Source organism: Trichosurus vulpecula, chromosome 9 (assembly GCF_011100635.1).
Source record: "Trichosurus vulpecula isolate mTriVul1 chromosome 9, mTriVul1.pri, whole genome shotgun sequence".
Lineage (NCBI taxonomy): Eukaryota > Metazoa > Chordata > Mammalia > Diprotodontia > Phalangeridae > Trichosurus > Trichosurus vulpecula.
The window spans coordinates 207,306,831-207,324,321 of record NC_050581.1 but is presented as its reverse complement, the minus strand read 5'-3'; the positions used below and the strand labels follow the sequence as shown (position 1 = coordinate 207,324,321).

Sequence of the window (17,491 nt, the reverse complement as noted above, 5' to 3'; positions counted from 1 at the left end):
AGATAATAGGCCAGAAGGAAGACAGAAGCCACTTCTTCACTTTTTAATACCAAAAGAGGCATTTCCATATAAAGTAGACACTGCATTTGAAGCTGTGACTCTCTATTCCAAAGCGTTTCTAATTCCATAATCAATTCTCACATTGCTTTTGGAGCTGTCCCATTTGTCTGCACTACCTTCTTTTCTCTCCTGCGTAATTTTAAGAAATGTTTCAGTGCCTGTCTTTTTTCTCTTCTTTTGGCATCGCTGTGGCTAGTCCCTTGTCCCCACCAATCCCACCCAGAGGTCCTTGTAACCAACAAGCAAAGGCCAGCACAACAAAGGGCCACAGCCGTAGCACACATCTCCTCTGTGGCAGCCCGGCTGGTCACAAGGCCGTCCTCTCGGGCTGTCAGCCAAGACAATGTTGGTGTCACCATAGATGTTGTTCTCACAGCGCTCTCCCTCAGCATCAGCTCAGACAAGTCTTCCCCAGGCTCTCAGAGGCTGGCCCTGGTCCCTCCTCAGAGTTGCCAGCCCTGGTCCTTCCATCACTCCATCACCTCCAGAGACCATGACATGGTCGGTCACTCCCAGTGGAGGGCAACCCCTCCATTTCTAGGGCTTTGCCCCCACAAATTGGGCTGCCACACACATTCAATCAAGGGCATCCTTCTCCCCCTCCTCTCATCTCTCTGGGGCACAGGCCTGGATGTGGCACCAATGGAGTCAAAAGCAGAGAGGAGGGAAATGCGCCTTTTCATTTCTGGCTGTGCATGTGTCTATGTGCAGACTCAGACAAGCTCTGAAGGGCAGGTGCAGAGGACCCTCCCCCACCGCCCGAAGGAGCACAGCGTGGTAGGACCCCATGAGCGCAAGCAGGTTAAGATGCACTAGAAATAAGACACCCCATAGGAGAAACAGCATGAAATAGGCCGTCCTCCAGGGGCTGCTGAGGCAGGAAGAGTAAAGGGCAGTGGAACCTGGCTGGCCCAGCCCAATGGCCTCCCCTCCATAGAAAGAGCAAGCAAGAAGGACCCCTCCCCCCAACACTCGGGGAACCACATTGTGCCAGTTCACAGATGGGCACGCTTTGGGAGCCATCCCTTTCGATAAGGAGAAAGCAGCCACGACAGAAGTGGCAGTGCACATCCAGTCCCCGACTCTACCTGCTGATTATATCCAAGACAAAGATGAAGTCATCATACTTGAAAGTTGACATGTCAGTCCCAAACAGATAGGTTTTCACTTTGAGTTGGACGTCCTGTAAAACAAGACATTTCCCAGTTAGTTCTGGCAGCCCTTGATGTCACAGCAAGCCCTCACATAGGACAGTCTGGAAAGTCTTCAAAAGGCACCACTTCTCTGAAAGGACTGCTTCAAAACATGCTCAGAAAACAAACGTGCTTGTGTGTACATGTGTGTGACTGTGCATGTATGAGCAGGGTCCACACATGTGTGCACACATCCATGCACTTACGTGTGTGGGTGTGTCCTGTGGTTTCCCCAGGCTGAAGAAGTCTCCCATGTGGGGCCCCAGGCAGTCCTGAGAGCCCCCTGATGGGGACATGCCTACCGCCGGAGTGCTTAGAAGGCAGGCCTTGAGCCTGGGCCCCCCTTGCTGACCAACCACTCTAGCACAATGCTTCTCAACGATTTTAAGAATAACAAAGGATAGAAAATAGCAGCTGGAAAGCAAGGACTTGCTTAAGCTCTCCCCCAAATCCCTCTAAACACCTGTAAAAAATGGCTCTGAACAAATTCTAGTCCTACAGAACCCACGAAATAGAAGAGGGAACAAAGGCTCCAGCCCAGGAAAGCCTGGATGGTCGCTGGGAAGGGTCTATCGCACGGAGCTGGAACAGAGCAGAGCACAGCCCAGCGTGCGCTGCTCCCAGACCAACCAGACGGGGAGCCGGGTGGAACAGGCCCTAGAACCCTGAATCAGTAAGCTGTGGTGGTTACCAGACTTCTCAACCCACAAATGCCAAAAACAGAGAAGGTAGAAAAACTGCTAGAGTGAAAGGAGTGCACAGTCGGCCCTAGCCCCAGGGACATGGAGGTGGTGCAGCTGTAGGGCTGCTTCCAGAGCCCCAGCTGCAGTTACTTCTGGCCCCAGGCCCACCCTGTGGGAGGAATTAAGCAGCAGATCAGAGTGGGAGTGCAGAGCCTGCTTGGTTCTGGGTCGCAGTCCAGGTTGGCGGTTCTTGGGGGAGGAAGAGCACTGCTGTGGCAGAGTTTGCTGTGTAGAAGTAGCTCTGAAAACAGCAGCACAGCCCCTTAGGCTTCGGACAAAGTACTTCTACTCTACAAGCTATCATACACTGACAAAAAGCTTGAGGGTCAAGTAGTTGGCTGGGAACATGAACAGGCAGCGAAAACACACCCAGATTCAGTCTCAGACTTTGGAATTCTTCTTTGGTGACAAAGAAGATCAAAATAAAGAGCAAGAAGAAGTCAACAAAGTCAAAGAGCCTACATCAAAAGCCTCCAAGAAAAATAGGAATTGGTCTCAGGCCATGGAAGAGCTCAAAAAGGATTTGGAAAAGCAAGTTAGACAAGTAGAGGAAAAATTGGGAAGAGAAATGAGAACGATGCAAGAAACCCATGAAAAACAAGTCAATGACTGGCTAAAGGAGACCCAAAAAATACTGAAGAAAACAACACCTTAAAAAATAGACTAACCCAAATGGCAAAAGAGTTCCAAAAAGCCAATGAGGAGAAAAATGCCTTGAAAGGCAGAATTGACCAAATGGAAAAGGAGATCCAAAAGACCACTGAAGAAAATAATACCTTAAAAATTGGATTGGAGCAAGTGGAAGCTAGTGACTTCATGAGAAATCAAGATATTATAAAACAGAACCAAAGGAATGAAAACATAGAAGACAATGTGAAATATTTCATTGGAAAAACCACTGACCAGGAAAATAGATCCAGGAGAGATAATTTAAAAATTTTTTGGACTACCTGAAAGCCATGATCAAAAAAAGAGCCTAGACATCATCTTTCAAGAAATTATCAAGGAAAACTGCCCTGATATTCGAGAACCAGAGAATAAAATAGAAATGGAAAGAAACCACCAATCACCTCTTGAAAAAGATCCCAAAAAGAAAACTCCTAGGAATATGGTTGGCAAATTCCAGAGTTCCCAGGTCAAGGAGAAAATACCGCAAGCAGCCAGGAACAATTTCAGTATTGTGGAAACACAATCAGGATAACACAAGATCTAGCAGCTTCCACATTAAGGGATCAAAGGGCTTGGAGTATGATATTCTGGAAGTCAAAGGAGTTAGGATTAAAGCCAAGAATCACCTACCCAGCAAAACTGAGTATCATGCTCCAAGGCAAAATATGGATTTTCAATAAAATAGAGGATTTTCAAGTTTTCTCAATAAAAAGACCAGAGCTGAATAGAAAATCTGACATTCAAACAGAAGAATCAAGAGAAGCATGAAAAGGTAAACAAGAGAAATCATAAGGGACTTACTAAAGTGGAACTGCTTTGCTTATATTCCTACACGGAAAGATGATGTGTGTAATTCATGAGACCTTCCTCAGTATTAGGGTAGTTGAAGGGAATATACATATATATAGACAGAGGATACAGGATGAGTTGAATATGAAGGGATGATATCTGAAAAAATAAAATAAAATTAAGGAGTGAGAGAGGAATATATTGAGAGAGGGAGAAAGGGAGAGATAGAATGTGGTAAATTATCTCACATACAAGTGGCAAGAAAAAGCAATTCATTGGAAGGGAAGAGGGGGCATGTGAGGGGAATGAGTGAGTCTTGTTCTCATCAGATTTGACTTGAGAAGGGAATAACATACACATTCGATTGGGTAACTTACCCCACGTGAAAGTGGGGGGAAGGGGATAAGAAAGGGGGGATTACAGAAGGGAGGGCAGATAGGGGGAAGAAGTAATCAAAAGCAAACACTTTTAAAAAGGGACAGGGTCAAGGGGGAAAAGTGAGTAAAGGGGGGGCAGGATGGGATGGAGGGAAATATAGTTAGTCTTTCACAACATGACTATTTATGGGAATGTTTTGCATAATGATACATGTGTGGCCTATGTTGAATTGCTTGCCCTCTTAGAGAGAGTAAGTGGGGAGGGAAGAGGGGAGAGAATTTGTAATTCAAAGTTTTAAAAGAAGATGCTCAAAAAAAAAGTTGTTTTTTGCATGCAACTTGGAAATATGATATACAGCCAATGGGGCAAAGAAATCTATCTTGCCCTACAAGGATGGTGGGGAGGGAATGAGGTGACAGAAGGGAGGGCTGACTGGGGAACAGGGCAATCAGAATATATGTCATCTTGGAGTGGGGGGAGGGTAGAAATGGGGAGAAAATTTGTAACTCAAAACCTTGTGGAAATCAATACTGAAAACTAAAAAAAATATTAAATAATAAAGATTTTATGCAGGAAAAAAAAAACCATACTAGCTATGTGACCAGGTAATAAGTCATCATTCAACCTTATTTTTGAAGACTAAGCTCCCGACAAGTTTGACAATCTGGTGTGAAGAGATTTCTACATCAATGAAATCACATATAAGGATCAATAGGAGTACAGGAAAGAGAAAAGACTAGACTAAGTACATGTAATGAGTAAATTCACTAAAGATAAGTTGAGATAAAGAAAAAAAGAATAACAAAGGATAGAAAGTTGAGAACTCGCCCCTAAAATAGACAATGATCAAAAAGGGGAGGATGCTTAGGTTCTTCATACAAAGGGAACTCTCTGTGACCTTCTACAAATGACCCTCCCCCAACTTCCCCCTCAAACATCAGAACATCCAAACAACCGCCTTATCATTAGTCACATCACATCTTCAGCTCTCCTCCTAATTCAGTCACTCATGCTTGAAAAATGACTGAATTTCATTAGAGCGCAGCACATCCAAAGGCAGGAAAGGATTCACAGTGGTCACCAGTCACAGCCACATCTGGCAGAAACAGAACAAGAAACAGAGCACTCCCGGTGTCTGAGGACACACGGCTCCTTTCCAGCCGCCACTCTCTGAATTACGAGTCTTATGTCCAGCCAACAGCCCGTGGCGCTTGTCCCAAAGCCAATGCCTGCTCCTCACCATGCTCACAAGAATGGTCACAAAAGCTACACAGGAGCCACAATCTGAAGGGAAAGCCCCAAGAACAGAGGGTCAGCAAACGCTTCCCACAGCCACACCTGGGAGGCTTCTTCTTCCAGAAGGTGCGCAGGAGATGGCGACCAAAGGAATCAAAGCCACTGGAGTGATTCCCAAAGGGCGTTTGCAAGCTGTTGTGATTTCTCTTCCTTTTAAGTAGAACGTTAGCTCCACTTAACGCGATGGCCCTGTCAGTACCTTCAACCTTTCCAGCGAAGAGAGGCCAAAGCCCTCTGATGGGATCTATACTCATCTCAACAAGTGGTGCTGAAGACCAGGGGGATCTATCAGAGAGCTCCCAGCCACAGGTCCCAGGTGGCCCCTGGAGTCGGACCACACATGTCCCATCCCATGTGCGTGCATGCGCACACGTGTGTGTGTGTGGGAAATGTGCACGCATGCAAACATGTGTGCATGTGTGTTAATGGGGAGATCACATACGTGTGCAAATGTGCACGTGTGTGGAAATGTGTGTGAATAGAGGACCACATGTGTGTGCAAATGTGCACGTGCGTGTGTGTGTGTAGTCGTGAATGTGTATGTGCAGGCAAATGTGTGAGCATGCCTGTGTGCATGTCTGAGTGCATACGAATAGGGGAGCATGTGTGTACATGTGCAAATGAGCATGTAAGTAAATGCATGAGTGCAAATGTGTGAGCTGGTCTGTGTGCATGTGAGTGTGTGAATGAGTGAACACATGCGTGCATGTAAGAACAAATTGTGTGCATGTGCAAATGTGCATGGATGTGAATGTGTACCTGCATATGAAAATGTGCAGGCAAGTGTGTGAACACATGCATGCGTGAGTGTGTAAAAAGATGAGCATGTGTGCATGTGAGAATGAGTGTGTGCATGTGCAAGCATGAATAGGTGAGCGTGTATGTGTGCAAATGTATGAGCATGTCTGTATGTGCAATCTACAAGTGTGTGTGTGGATGGGTGAGCACATGCGTGCAAATGTGCATGTGCACAAATGTATGTTTGTGTGAACTGTATGTGCAGATACACACGTGTGCACACATTAACATGTGCGTGAGTGAACACATCTGTGTGTGCAGGTCTGTGTTTGTGACTGTGTGTACATTTGTGCATATGTGTGCGTGTGACCCCAGTGATGATGACTCCAGATCACACAAAAGGGCAGGAGAAACAGCAGGAAAAAGAACATGGCCCAGCCAAAGGCCCCAAGGATGATGGTGCTAACTGGAATCATGATCACAGCTGGCACAGATAAAGCACCCACTCCACACCAGGTCCATGCTAAGTGCTTTAAAATCAGTATCTAATCTGACCCTCAGTGCTGTTACTATCACACCCATCTGACAGTTGAAGAAACTGAGGCAGGCAGCAATGAAGAGACTGCCCGTCAGTGTCTGAGGGCCCTGGTGGACCAAGGACAATAACACAACCTGGGGGGAGGTCCTGTCTAGGGGTGGCAGCCTAAGCCGTGTGGAGCTGAGCCGTGCTGAAGGGGCTGGTGGGGCACCGATGACTAAAATAGGAAAACCCAACCCTGGGGCACAGACAGAAGCAGTAGCGACCAACGAAGGCCCTGAAGCCAGGCAAAAAACAGAGCGCAAGTCTGCATCCATTGAGAGAAGAGCAGCTGCCGCCAACCCCACTGTCTGAGGGCCATGAGGGAAGCGCTGAAGTGACCACCAACATCAGTGAGGCTGCTGGACACCTAACCCACAAGGCCCTGCAGACGCAGCCAGAGAGACAGGCCAAACAGGCCTCGGTCTTGGGCCCCAGTTGCAGGCATCACATACACACACACATACACATACACACACACACACACACACACACACGCACACGCACACGCACATGCACACATGCGCGCGCACACACACACACTCGCGCGTACATGCACACAATGTCAACACTGACCCTTCTCCCATCTTGGAAAACCAACCTGCCATATCCGTGACAGTCCGTGTTCAAGCTTCTTCTTCACGTAGTTGCGATCAAAATTGCTCTCCTCAGACCCCGCCATGCCACCCCCTTCTGAAATGAAAAGATGGGACAGATCTCAGGTTGGCTTCATGCCAATGGGAACTAAGAATGCCACTCTCCTCTTTCTAGGCAATGTCGCTCCTGGGGCTTTCGCCGCTGACCCAGCTGTCCCCTACAGAGAAGTTATTTCATAAAACACTGAGGAAGAGGACCCCAGGGTATGTTCTTTGATCCCCACCACAGTTGGGAGGTAAGGCAGGCCATCTCCGAGCCCCCAGGCTCTGCCCACTCCCCAGCAGCTCCTTGGTCCTGCCTAAGTCCACCCTGCACCCAATGCTCAGGCACAGCTGGGACACTGAGGGGGTCAGGGAGGGGAGGGAAGGGGTCCTGCCCATCTGCTAGAGGATGCTCCGCTCAGCACTGGCAGAAAGACCCTCCCTGCCTCTCCCCCTGCAGCAGAGGGAGGATAAACAGCCTGTGTCAGACACCCACGCCCAACAAGCTCGAAGGTGCAGTCCAATGTGAAGAAAGGCACACAGATGGGCAGGCACTAAGCAGGGAAAAAAAGAGGAGGCCCTGCCCGGCCCTGGAAGGGAAAGGATAGCGCAGACATGATGGGACAGACCCATGAGATTCTGGTCAGGCATGAGAAGGAGGAGCAGAGTCAGTCCCTGGGCCAGAGGAAAGAGGTGTGGCAACAGCACAAATTCCTGCTCTTACGTAGGTAGGCACGGGACAAAGGGACATCATGGAGCAAGAGCAGGGTAGAGCCCCAGTGTGGAAGGCCTTGAATGCCAGGCTCAATCTAGAAGTGGCATAAGATGGATTGGAGGCAGAAAGAGGAGAGGGGGAGGACAGGCTGGGAAGTGACTGTAGTGGGTCAGAGAAGAGGAAGAAAGAAAAGAGTCAGGGCACAGGGAGAGGAGAGAGTCAAAACACTCACTCTAGAACTCCAAGCCAAGGCCTTGGGGAGGAGAAAAACTTCTGGGGGAAGATGTTCAGTGTGGCCTTGGGCAGACAAAGCTTAGGAGCCAAGGATACACAGGTGGAGCCCAGCAGGGAGAATGAGAACAGAAGCCCCAGGCATGAGGCTGGAGCATGGAAGCCATGGCAGCACTGAGGGCAGAGCTGGGGATGCTGACATTTGGCAGGCAAGAGGAGGGAATGCTTAGGGAGAGAAGAGGCCCACAGAAGGAGTGGAGAAAGGGTATTTAAGACGGGGGGAGGGGCTGCCACAAAACTGTGAAAGCATGGGCCAAGGTGAGGGGCCCCCAGGCCAGGTCACTGAGGTAAGGCCAAGAGAGAGGGACAGATGCCAGAGACATCTGGGCAGAGAGAGGTGACCTTGGGCTGAATCACCAGGAAATAAAAGCTCTGGAGAAAAGAATTAGATGGGAAATAAACAGCTTAAAAGAGAAAGTCATAAACCTTCCCCAAGAAACAGAATTCCTGAAAAGCAGAAGAGATCAAACAGAAATGAATGACTCCACGAGACAGCAAGAAATATGAGAACAAAATGAAACTGAAAAAAATTCTGGACCCTCTACCTCAAATCACAAATGAAAACTACCAAAAGCTATCAGAACCAGAAACCACAGAAGAGCCAGAAAGAATCCCCTGACTCCCTGAAGAGAAACCCCAAAAGGAAAAAGTCCTAGGCATGTCCTAGCTCAAATCTAGGACTCCCACATTAAAGCAGAAATATTGCGAACATCCCAAAAGTAGCAGTTCAAGTACAGTCAGGAAAGGAGATCTGGGAATACAATATTGCAAAAGGTAAAAGACAAAAGCTCATAACCAAAAATAATTTAACCTGCAAAGCTGAGTATGTTCCTATGGAGGAAAAAAATGACCTTGAGTGAAACAGACGACTTTCAGTCATTTTGATGAAAAGGCAAGAGCTCCTAGGGATCTTTGAAATGCAAATACACACAAGAGTTCAGAGAAGCCTGGAGAGCTCAGATCTATTTGAGCAACTGGAAGGACCTGTAGGATGATGTAGTGCTAACATTTTAATAGAAAGAAAAGAAACAAGGGGCCCTCAGAACCATAATGTCTCAAATGATATTGAAGCAGTTAAAGAAGACAAGCAGAAGTATTGGAGTGGATGTTCTGAGGGTCTGGAGGTAGAATCTAAAACTTCTCATAATTGGGGTGAGTGAGAAGTGTAAAAAAGTGAAGGAAGGTGTAGCAGACAGGGCATCAGGTGACTTTCTCATCTAAAAGGACACACACTCACTTCTCCCCTACACACACACACACATGCATGTATGCACATGCACACACACATGCACACGCACGCATGCACACATGCACACACACGCACACGCATGTCCACATCCCCACACTCATGGATTTGGTACAGAAAAACAGCAAACTTCACAAGGAAACAAGCAGAGATGGGGTAGGAGAGGAAGCAGAGTCTCCTGAGCAAAACAACCTTGCTGAAGACCTCTGAAGAGGAGATTAAAAGGGAAAAAAGAAAAGCACATGCCTAGGGTTGAAGAGTCACTGCAGTCTCTGCACAGCTCCCAGCTGACGTGGGTAGTGGTAGGCAAGTCATCCACGTGCCCACAAAGTCAGATCCCAGGACTCTGAGCAGAGCAGGGACCAACCCTGCCTCCAGGGGCTCTCTCAGGAAGCGCCGCACTGCCATCTCTGAGGGATGGGTGTCTCCTGGGATGCAGTCACAGCCATGGCTGGTTTTGCTCAATGCCAATTATCTAGCATAAGGGTAACACCACTCAGCCTGAGAACTGGGTTGGGGCTCAGAGAGCAAAGCAAACCTCCCTAGGCTCCGCAGTGAGGCAGTGGCTGGCAGAGATGGGGGCCCAGGAGCCTAGGACACAATGACACGGGGAAGAGCTACAAGAGGGTCCTACCGGCCACCCTGGTCGTGTCCTCACTGTCGTGTGCTTCATGCCACTCCATGGTCCTGTAATAGCTGAGCATGACTTCCCACAGGGCTTTGCAGAGGTCAGCCAGGCACGGAATGTAGCTGTCCACTGTTACATGCTGCAGAAGGAAGAAACTCCCGTGAAAAGCTAGCAAGACCTGAATTGAGGGAGGCAATCTGCTGAAGGCTCACTGCAATTTATCCTGCGGAACCCCAGAGAGCACACACTAAGGACCTTGAAGGCCCTGCAGACACTACAGAGGACCCCTCCCCCTGCCCTCACAGCTGTGGCCTCTCATTAGAATCATGAAGTGGGGTTCTCCCACAGATGCAGTATTCCTACAGAGCTGGCAAAGGGCAGGGGCCAAAGGCCTACAGCCAAGAGTCTCAAAGTTCACTGAGTTGAACAGAGCACCCTACGGAGACCCCCAGGAGGGCCCCATCTTCCACCTTCTGAGCGCAGCAACAAACCAAATATCTCTTGAGAGCCTTGAGCCTTGGCCACATTTTACAGAAAAAGCCAGTGATGCTCCAACAGATGCCATGGCATGGCACCAACTTCCTGGGCCTTCTGAGCTAAGACTTGGGCAACCTGGGCATGGGTACCATTTCTGTTCCCACAACTCCATTCAGTACCTTTCTCAGGCTCCTGTTCTACACTGGGGACTTGGGAGAGAGACACTAAATTGATAAGGAGGTCTAATCCCAAGTAATCTGAGAAGGGGACGTCCCATAAGTTAAGTGGCACCTGAGCTGGGCCCTGAGAGAAGGCAGTGGAAAATGAGGAAGGTACGCATGTGACAGGCACAGAGTGAGGAAACTGAGTCCAAGAACAGCCACAAGCCCTGCTTTCCTGAGATGCAGTGTGAACACATGGGAGCAGGGTGAAATCAGGCTGGGCAGGTAGAGTACAGGCAGGTGGGGAAAGCCTTGAATGCCATGCTAAGGTGTCTGTTTTACCTCCAAGGCCCCTGCACCAGGGGGCTAACAGAGGGAGACAGCTGGAAGGAGGGTGGAGAGAAGAGCCCAGAATTGGGAGCTAGAGGACAACCACCCTGTGTGACCTGAAAGCCTCAGGCTCCAATCTCCTCAGCTATTTCAAGACACAAAAAGAAAAGGCTACAGCAGACAGACACCCACCTCTGGGGAGCTCCCTTCACTGAGGATGAAGACAGTCCCCAAGGGCATCACGGCAAGTCTCATCCACCTTGACCCACTCACCCTTCTGATTTTATTTACAAATATTCTTGGGATGGATCTGCAGACCTCTCCGGGCTTGCTGAGGTGACCCCATGCTTTTCCATAAGCTCCTCCAAATTAACTCATCATCTAAATGGCAGGGTCACCTAGAAACCCAGAGTTTGCTGGCTAAGGGAAAAGGACAGACAGGACTGCAGATAAAGAGAACAATCCCCACGATGGATGACACACAACCAGGCTAAAAAACAAAACTACATGCAATGAATGTAACCACTAAAAGTTACTAAAAATTTCTACTGAAGGGTGCGGCTTCATCCTCACTGGCACAATAAAGGGAGAGGAAGAGGAAGCTGTTCATGGAAAAGGTCATTTAAAAAATACTCCATGTCAGGGACAATGAGAAAAGTGCAGCTCAGAGCCAGGAGGCACCACTTCAGGCAGGGAATCAACCAGAATCATGACAATGATACGAACACGAGAACACTTCTGGAGAGTACGTGACCAAGCTGGGCACATCTTTTACTGATGCCCTGGGACCATGAATGCCAATGGCTGGCTCTGTCCTGGAAGTGCTTCATCCTAAAGAAGATGACGCCACTATTGGTCAACAGCGTCTGGACAGAACGAGGGAAAGGCTCACAAGCAGCAAGCGAGGAAGAGCCCAGAGTCCCAGAGGTGGTTGCACAGCCCAGCCTCTCTGTGAACTCACGCCGGCCTAATATGGCCCCTGCCAGGACCTCAGAGGAAACACAGAAAGCAACCCTCAGCATTGCTCACTGCTTCCACGACACACATCTGCAGCTGAAGGAATGAGCAGACAGGAAGCAGGGATTCCAGCGAGGGCCACACACAGGCAACAGGCCTTCTTAAGAATAACTGTACAATGCGCACTTACTGGAGGTGTTCTCATTTGAGCACACTAATTTTTTTAATCTAACTTAATCCCTAAGCTATCTATTCAGGAGGACCCTTCTCCCTCCCTCTCACCATCTCTGCTTTAAGGGGCCACTGACCTCCTTCCTAGTCTGTTCACTCTGGACGTGCGTGCAGCACAAAAACTGATAAAGGGGACAGGGCTTAAGAGCTGAAAGAAACTTCAGAGAGCAGCTAATCCAGGCCCTCATTTTAGAGATAGGGAAACTGAGGCCCAGAAAGATTAACACGTAGAAAGTCAGCCCCAGCCTCAATCGCTCCAAGCCCTGGCTCCCACACAAGTCCAAGCAGATGCTCCAGCCCCACAAGAGGACTCACCTCCCTGAGCTCAGGTATCACTGGCTTAGCTAAAAGGTCCAGTGCAATTTGTGACAACCTCTGGTAGATCTGCATGGTGATGATGCAAATAAATTCAATCTAATTAATCCTTGCCCTTCCTTTTAGGTAGATAAGAGGAAGGTCCCATGATTCTACTTTCATCAAAGAATAAATCACAAGAGAGGGCACAAACATGCCACAGATGGCTAGCTCTCTCTTCCACTTGTCATGGAGTAACAGACCAGAAAATGAAACTTCAGGCCCCGAGTACCACTGCCATGCTCTAGGCTGCCACCAAACAGCTCCCTGCCTCAGAACTGACCAGCCCTAATTCCCTGCATGCCTTCATCAGACCAACATGGGGTGATGCCAAGTCCCCTCAGGAGGAGCATGTAGAGGGTTCTGGGTTTTTTTTTTAATAAACTTTTAATTATTTTATTAAATACTTCCCAATTATATGTAAAAAAAAATTTAACATTCATTTTTTAAAATTTTGAGTTCCAAATTCTCTCTTTCCCCCACCCTTTGATAAAAACAATATATCAACTATACATGTGAAGTCATGCAAAAAACATCCCCATAGTAGCCATGTTTCAAAAGAAAACACACACACACACAAAACAAGAAAAATAAAGAAAATGAATAAAGCTCCCTTCACTTGGCACCCAAGAGTCCATTAGTTCTCTCACTGGAGGTAGACAGCATTTTCCATCGTGGGTCCTCTGGAATCACATTAGACTGTAGTCGTGATAAGAGTTAGCTGAGTCTTTCATGTCTGTTCATCATACAATGTTGCTGTTACTGTGTACATGTATAATGTTCTCCTGGTTCTGTTCACTTCACCAGCAGTTCACGTAAGTCTTCCTAGGTTTTTCTGAAATCACCCTGCTTGTCATTTCTTAAAGCATAGCAGTATTCCATCCCAATCATATACCACACCTTGTTCAGCCATTCTCTAATTGATGGACATCCCTGGAGCGCTCTGGTTTAAGGACCATGAGCTCACAATAAATACTGAGGTTGAGACCTCAGGGAAGAAGATAGGAGAAGGGAAAGACTTAGGAAATCACCTTTCATTTCAGAAAATAATCACAGAAAGACTCCTAGGTTAGAACCCTACAGAACAGAGGCCCTGTCTGCAATTTATGGTGCTAGCTTTTGTCATTATGTTGGACTAAAATGTCAAACTTATAAAAAATTTAAAAGGCTACCAATGCCTAGGTCAAGAACCTCATTCTTAGGCAATGACATCTAGCCCTGTCCATGGGGATGAAAGTCCTCCCCCTTGCCTCCCAGGCACGCAGAGCTGGGTCATCACAGACAAGCCAAGTCCAGTTCTCATTCTCAAAGAAGGAAACCGAGACTCAAATGTGACAAATGTGACAATCTGTGACAAATGTCACAGATCTTCTCCTTGTATTCTTGATCAGATGATGTTCTCAGCTAGCCTGCAAGTCTTCATCAGGGACCAGGAGAAACCACAAAGACAGGCTAAGGGCCTTGGCTCAACCTAATCTATATGCAAACGAACGAACAAACAACATAGTGGGACCTAAGAACAACCAACAGAGGGTGGAAGGAACCCTGAAGGAGGAAGAAAGAAGCTGCCCTGGTCAGCCTCTCCACCTTCCTCCACTGACCAATCTTCCTCCAAATGCTGGTTCTCACCCACCTGCCACCCTGGGCTTCCAGTCTTGGAACATTTTCCAAACAAGGGCCCCCTTCTAAAAGTTACCTTCAGTAAGAAACAGTGGAAAGATAGATTAAAAATTAATAGGAAACAAAATAATCTAATCCTAAAGAATGAGTGGGTCAAAGAACAAATCATAGAAACAATCAACAATTTCACCGAAGAGAATGACAACAATGAGACAACAGACCAAAATTTATGGGATACAACCAAAGCAGTTCTTAGGGGAAATTTTATATCTCCAAACTCTTACATCAAGAAAACAGAGACAGAGCAGATCATGCACTGAACGTGCAACTAAGAAAAACTAGAAAAAAGAACAAATTTAAAATCTCCAATTAAACACCAAATTAGAAATCCTAAAAACTAAAAGATGAGATTAATAATACTGAAAGAAAATTATTAAGCTAATGAATAAAAGTAGCAGCTGGTCTTACGAAAAAAAAATAGATAAATCATTAGTTAATTTGATTTTTAAAAAAGAAAAAAGAAAACCAGATCACCAGTATCAAAAAATGAAAAACGTGAATTCACCACCAATGAAGAGGAAATTAAAACAATTATTAGGAACTATTTTACCCAATTATATGCCAATAAATCTGACAATCTAAGCAAAACCACTATTTACAAAAACATAAATTGCCCAAATTAACAGAAGAAACAGAATACTTAAATAACCCCATCTTAGATAAAGAAATTGAACAAGCTACCAATGAACTCCCTAAGAAAAAATCCCCAGGGCCAGATGAAGTCACAAGTGAATTCTACCAAACATTTAAGGATCAACTAATTCCAGTACTGTGTAAAGTATTTGGAAAAAGAGGCCAAGGAGTCCTACCAAATTCCTTTTATGATGCAGATATGGTGCTAATACCTAAATCAGGAATAGCTAAAACAGAAAAAGAAAACTATAAACTAATTTCCCTAGTGAACATTGATGCAAAAATTTTAAATTAAATACTAGCAAGGAGATTACAGCAACATATCACACGGATCATACACTATGACGAGGTGAGATTCATACCAAGAATGCAGGCCTGGTTCAACATTAGGAGAGCTATGAGTATAACTGACCATATCAATAATACAACCAACAGAAATCAAATGATTTTTTCAATAGATGCAGAAAAAGCTTTTGACAAAATATAGCACCCATTCCTGTTACAACACTAGAGCATAGGAATAAATAAAGCTTTCCTTAAAAGCATAAGTAATATCTATCTAAAACCATCAGCAAGCCTTATCTGTACTGGGAATAAGCGAGGAGCCTTCCCAACAAAATCGGGGTGAAGCAAGGACGCCCATTCTCACACCATTATTCAACACTCTACTAGAAATGCTCGCTATAGCAATAAGAAAAAAGGACTGAAAAAAACTAGAATAGGCAATAAGGAAACAGCACTGTCACACTGCCCAGATGGTGTGATGATACACTTAGAGAATCAACAAAAAAACTAGCTAAAATGATAACTTTAGCAAAGGTGCAGGATATAAAGTAAAGCTGCATAAATAATCAGCATTTTTATATATAACCAACAAAGCCCAGCAGCAAGAGACAGAAAGAGACATTCCATTTAAAATAACTGCAAACAATATAAAACACTTGGGAATCTACCTGACAAGACAAACTCAGGAACTATATGAACACAATTACAAAACATTTTTCACACATCTAAATAACTGGGAAAACAGTAATTGTTCATGGATAGGCCAAGCCAATATAATTAAAATGACAATTCTACCTAAATTAATTTATTTATTCAGTGTCATATCAATCAACTATCAAAAAATTATTTTACAGACAGAGCTTTACAGAGCTACAAAAAACCATAACAAAATTCATCTGAAAGAACAAAAGGTGAAGAATGTCAGGGGAATTAATGGGGAAAAAAAGATATGCATGGAGGTGGCCTAACTGTACCAGATCTCAAAACTATATTATAAAGTGGTAATCATCAAAACAATGTGGTACTGGCTGAAAAATAGTGATGGATCAGTGGAATAAATCAGGTACACAGGACACAGTAGTAAAAGACCATAATAGATCCGTAGCTTCTGGGATAAGAACTCACTATTTGACAAGAACTTCTGAGAAAACTGGAACGCCGTATGGCAGAAATTAGGTAAAAACCAACATCTCATACCATATACCAAGATAAGGTCAAAAGGGGAAAACGATTTACAGGAGAGCAAGAAATAGTTTACCTGTCAGATCCATGAAGACGGGAAAAATTTATGACCAAACGAGATGGCGAGCATTACAAGATGTAAGATGGATAAGTTTGATTATATTAGAGAAGTTATGCACAAACAAAACCAATGCAACCAAGATTAGAATGAAAGCAGAAAGCTGGGAAAGAATTTTTATAGCAAGTGTTTTTTAAAGGCCTCATTTCTCAAATATACAGAGAACTGAGTCAATTTATAAGAATATAAGTCATTCCCCAACTGATAAATGGTCAAAGGATATGAACAGGCAGTTTTCAGATAATGAAATCAAAGCTATATATAATCATATGAAAAAATGCTCTAGATCACCATTTTAGAGAAATGAAAATTAAAACAACTCTGAGGTACCACCTCACACCTATCAGATTGGCTAATATGACAGAAAAGGAAAATGCTGAAGATGTGGGAAATCATGGTTGGCAGAGTTGTGACCTGATCCAACCATTCTGGAGAACAATTTGGAACTATGCTCAAAGGGCTATAAAACTGTGCATACCCTATGACCCAACAATACCACTGCTAGGTCTGTATCCCAAAGAAATGACAAAAACAAGAGACCCAGGAGGGGAGAGCAGGGCTACCGCTGAGCTCTCCTGCCCCTAGGGCAGCCGTGCAATGACACGCTTCTCTAGGGAGGGAAAGGTGGCCCCCAGCTCGGGGCAGGGCCAGGGAAGGTACCCACAACGCCCCCCAGAAAGCTCCTCTTCCTTCTGGGCCAGGCAAGGTTGGGGGAGAGATCTCCAACCTGGAAGGACCACATGTGCCCCCTCCTTTCCCACCATCCCCTAATGTGCTCACTGACACCCACCCCCTCTGCTTTCTCCAACTTTAACCTCCCTTGAGATGACAGCTCCTTCCTACAAGCGGCTCCCCCTTGACTCCTCACACCTTCAAATCTCGCCTGTTTCATAGGCTAATGTCTCACTGCCCACAACAGGAGCCTCTCCATTTTGTTCTCTTGCTTTCTTCCTAACCCCTTACAGTCTGGTTCCCACCCAAGCTGCCCTCTCCAAAGTGATCAGTGATCCCTTAACTATCAAACCCGATGGCCTCTTCTTGGTCCTCCTCCTGGACCTCTCTGCAGCCTTGGACACCGTGGGTCACTCCTCCATTATACTCTCCTCTCTCTCTCTCTCTCTC

General features: G+C 46.0%; 1 protein-coding gene across 4 annotated transcripts in view; it reads right to left on the bottom strand.

The window, feature by feature from the left end:
• The window catches only part of VPS50 (VPS50 subunit of EARP/GARPII complex), a 62,427-nt gene that overhangs the window by 25,617 nt on the left and 19,319 nt on the right, over nt 1-17,491 (bottom strand). For 3 of the 4 annotated variants that reach the window (XM_036738620.1, XM_036738624.1, XM_036738623.1), the window contains 3 exons: nt 9,968-10,100; nt 7,045-7,136; nt 1,149-1,243 (listed from right to left, as the gene is read on the bottom strand). In XM_036738620.1, the coding sequence (XP_036594515.1) occupies nt 1,149-1,243; nt 7,045-7,136; nt 9,968-10,100 (320 nt within the window). The remainder of the gene's footprint in view (nt 1-1,148; nt 1,244-7,044; nt 7,137-9,967; nt 10,101-17,491) is intronic. The other variant, XM_036738621.1, reaches the window with a different exon arrangement.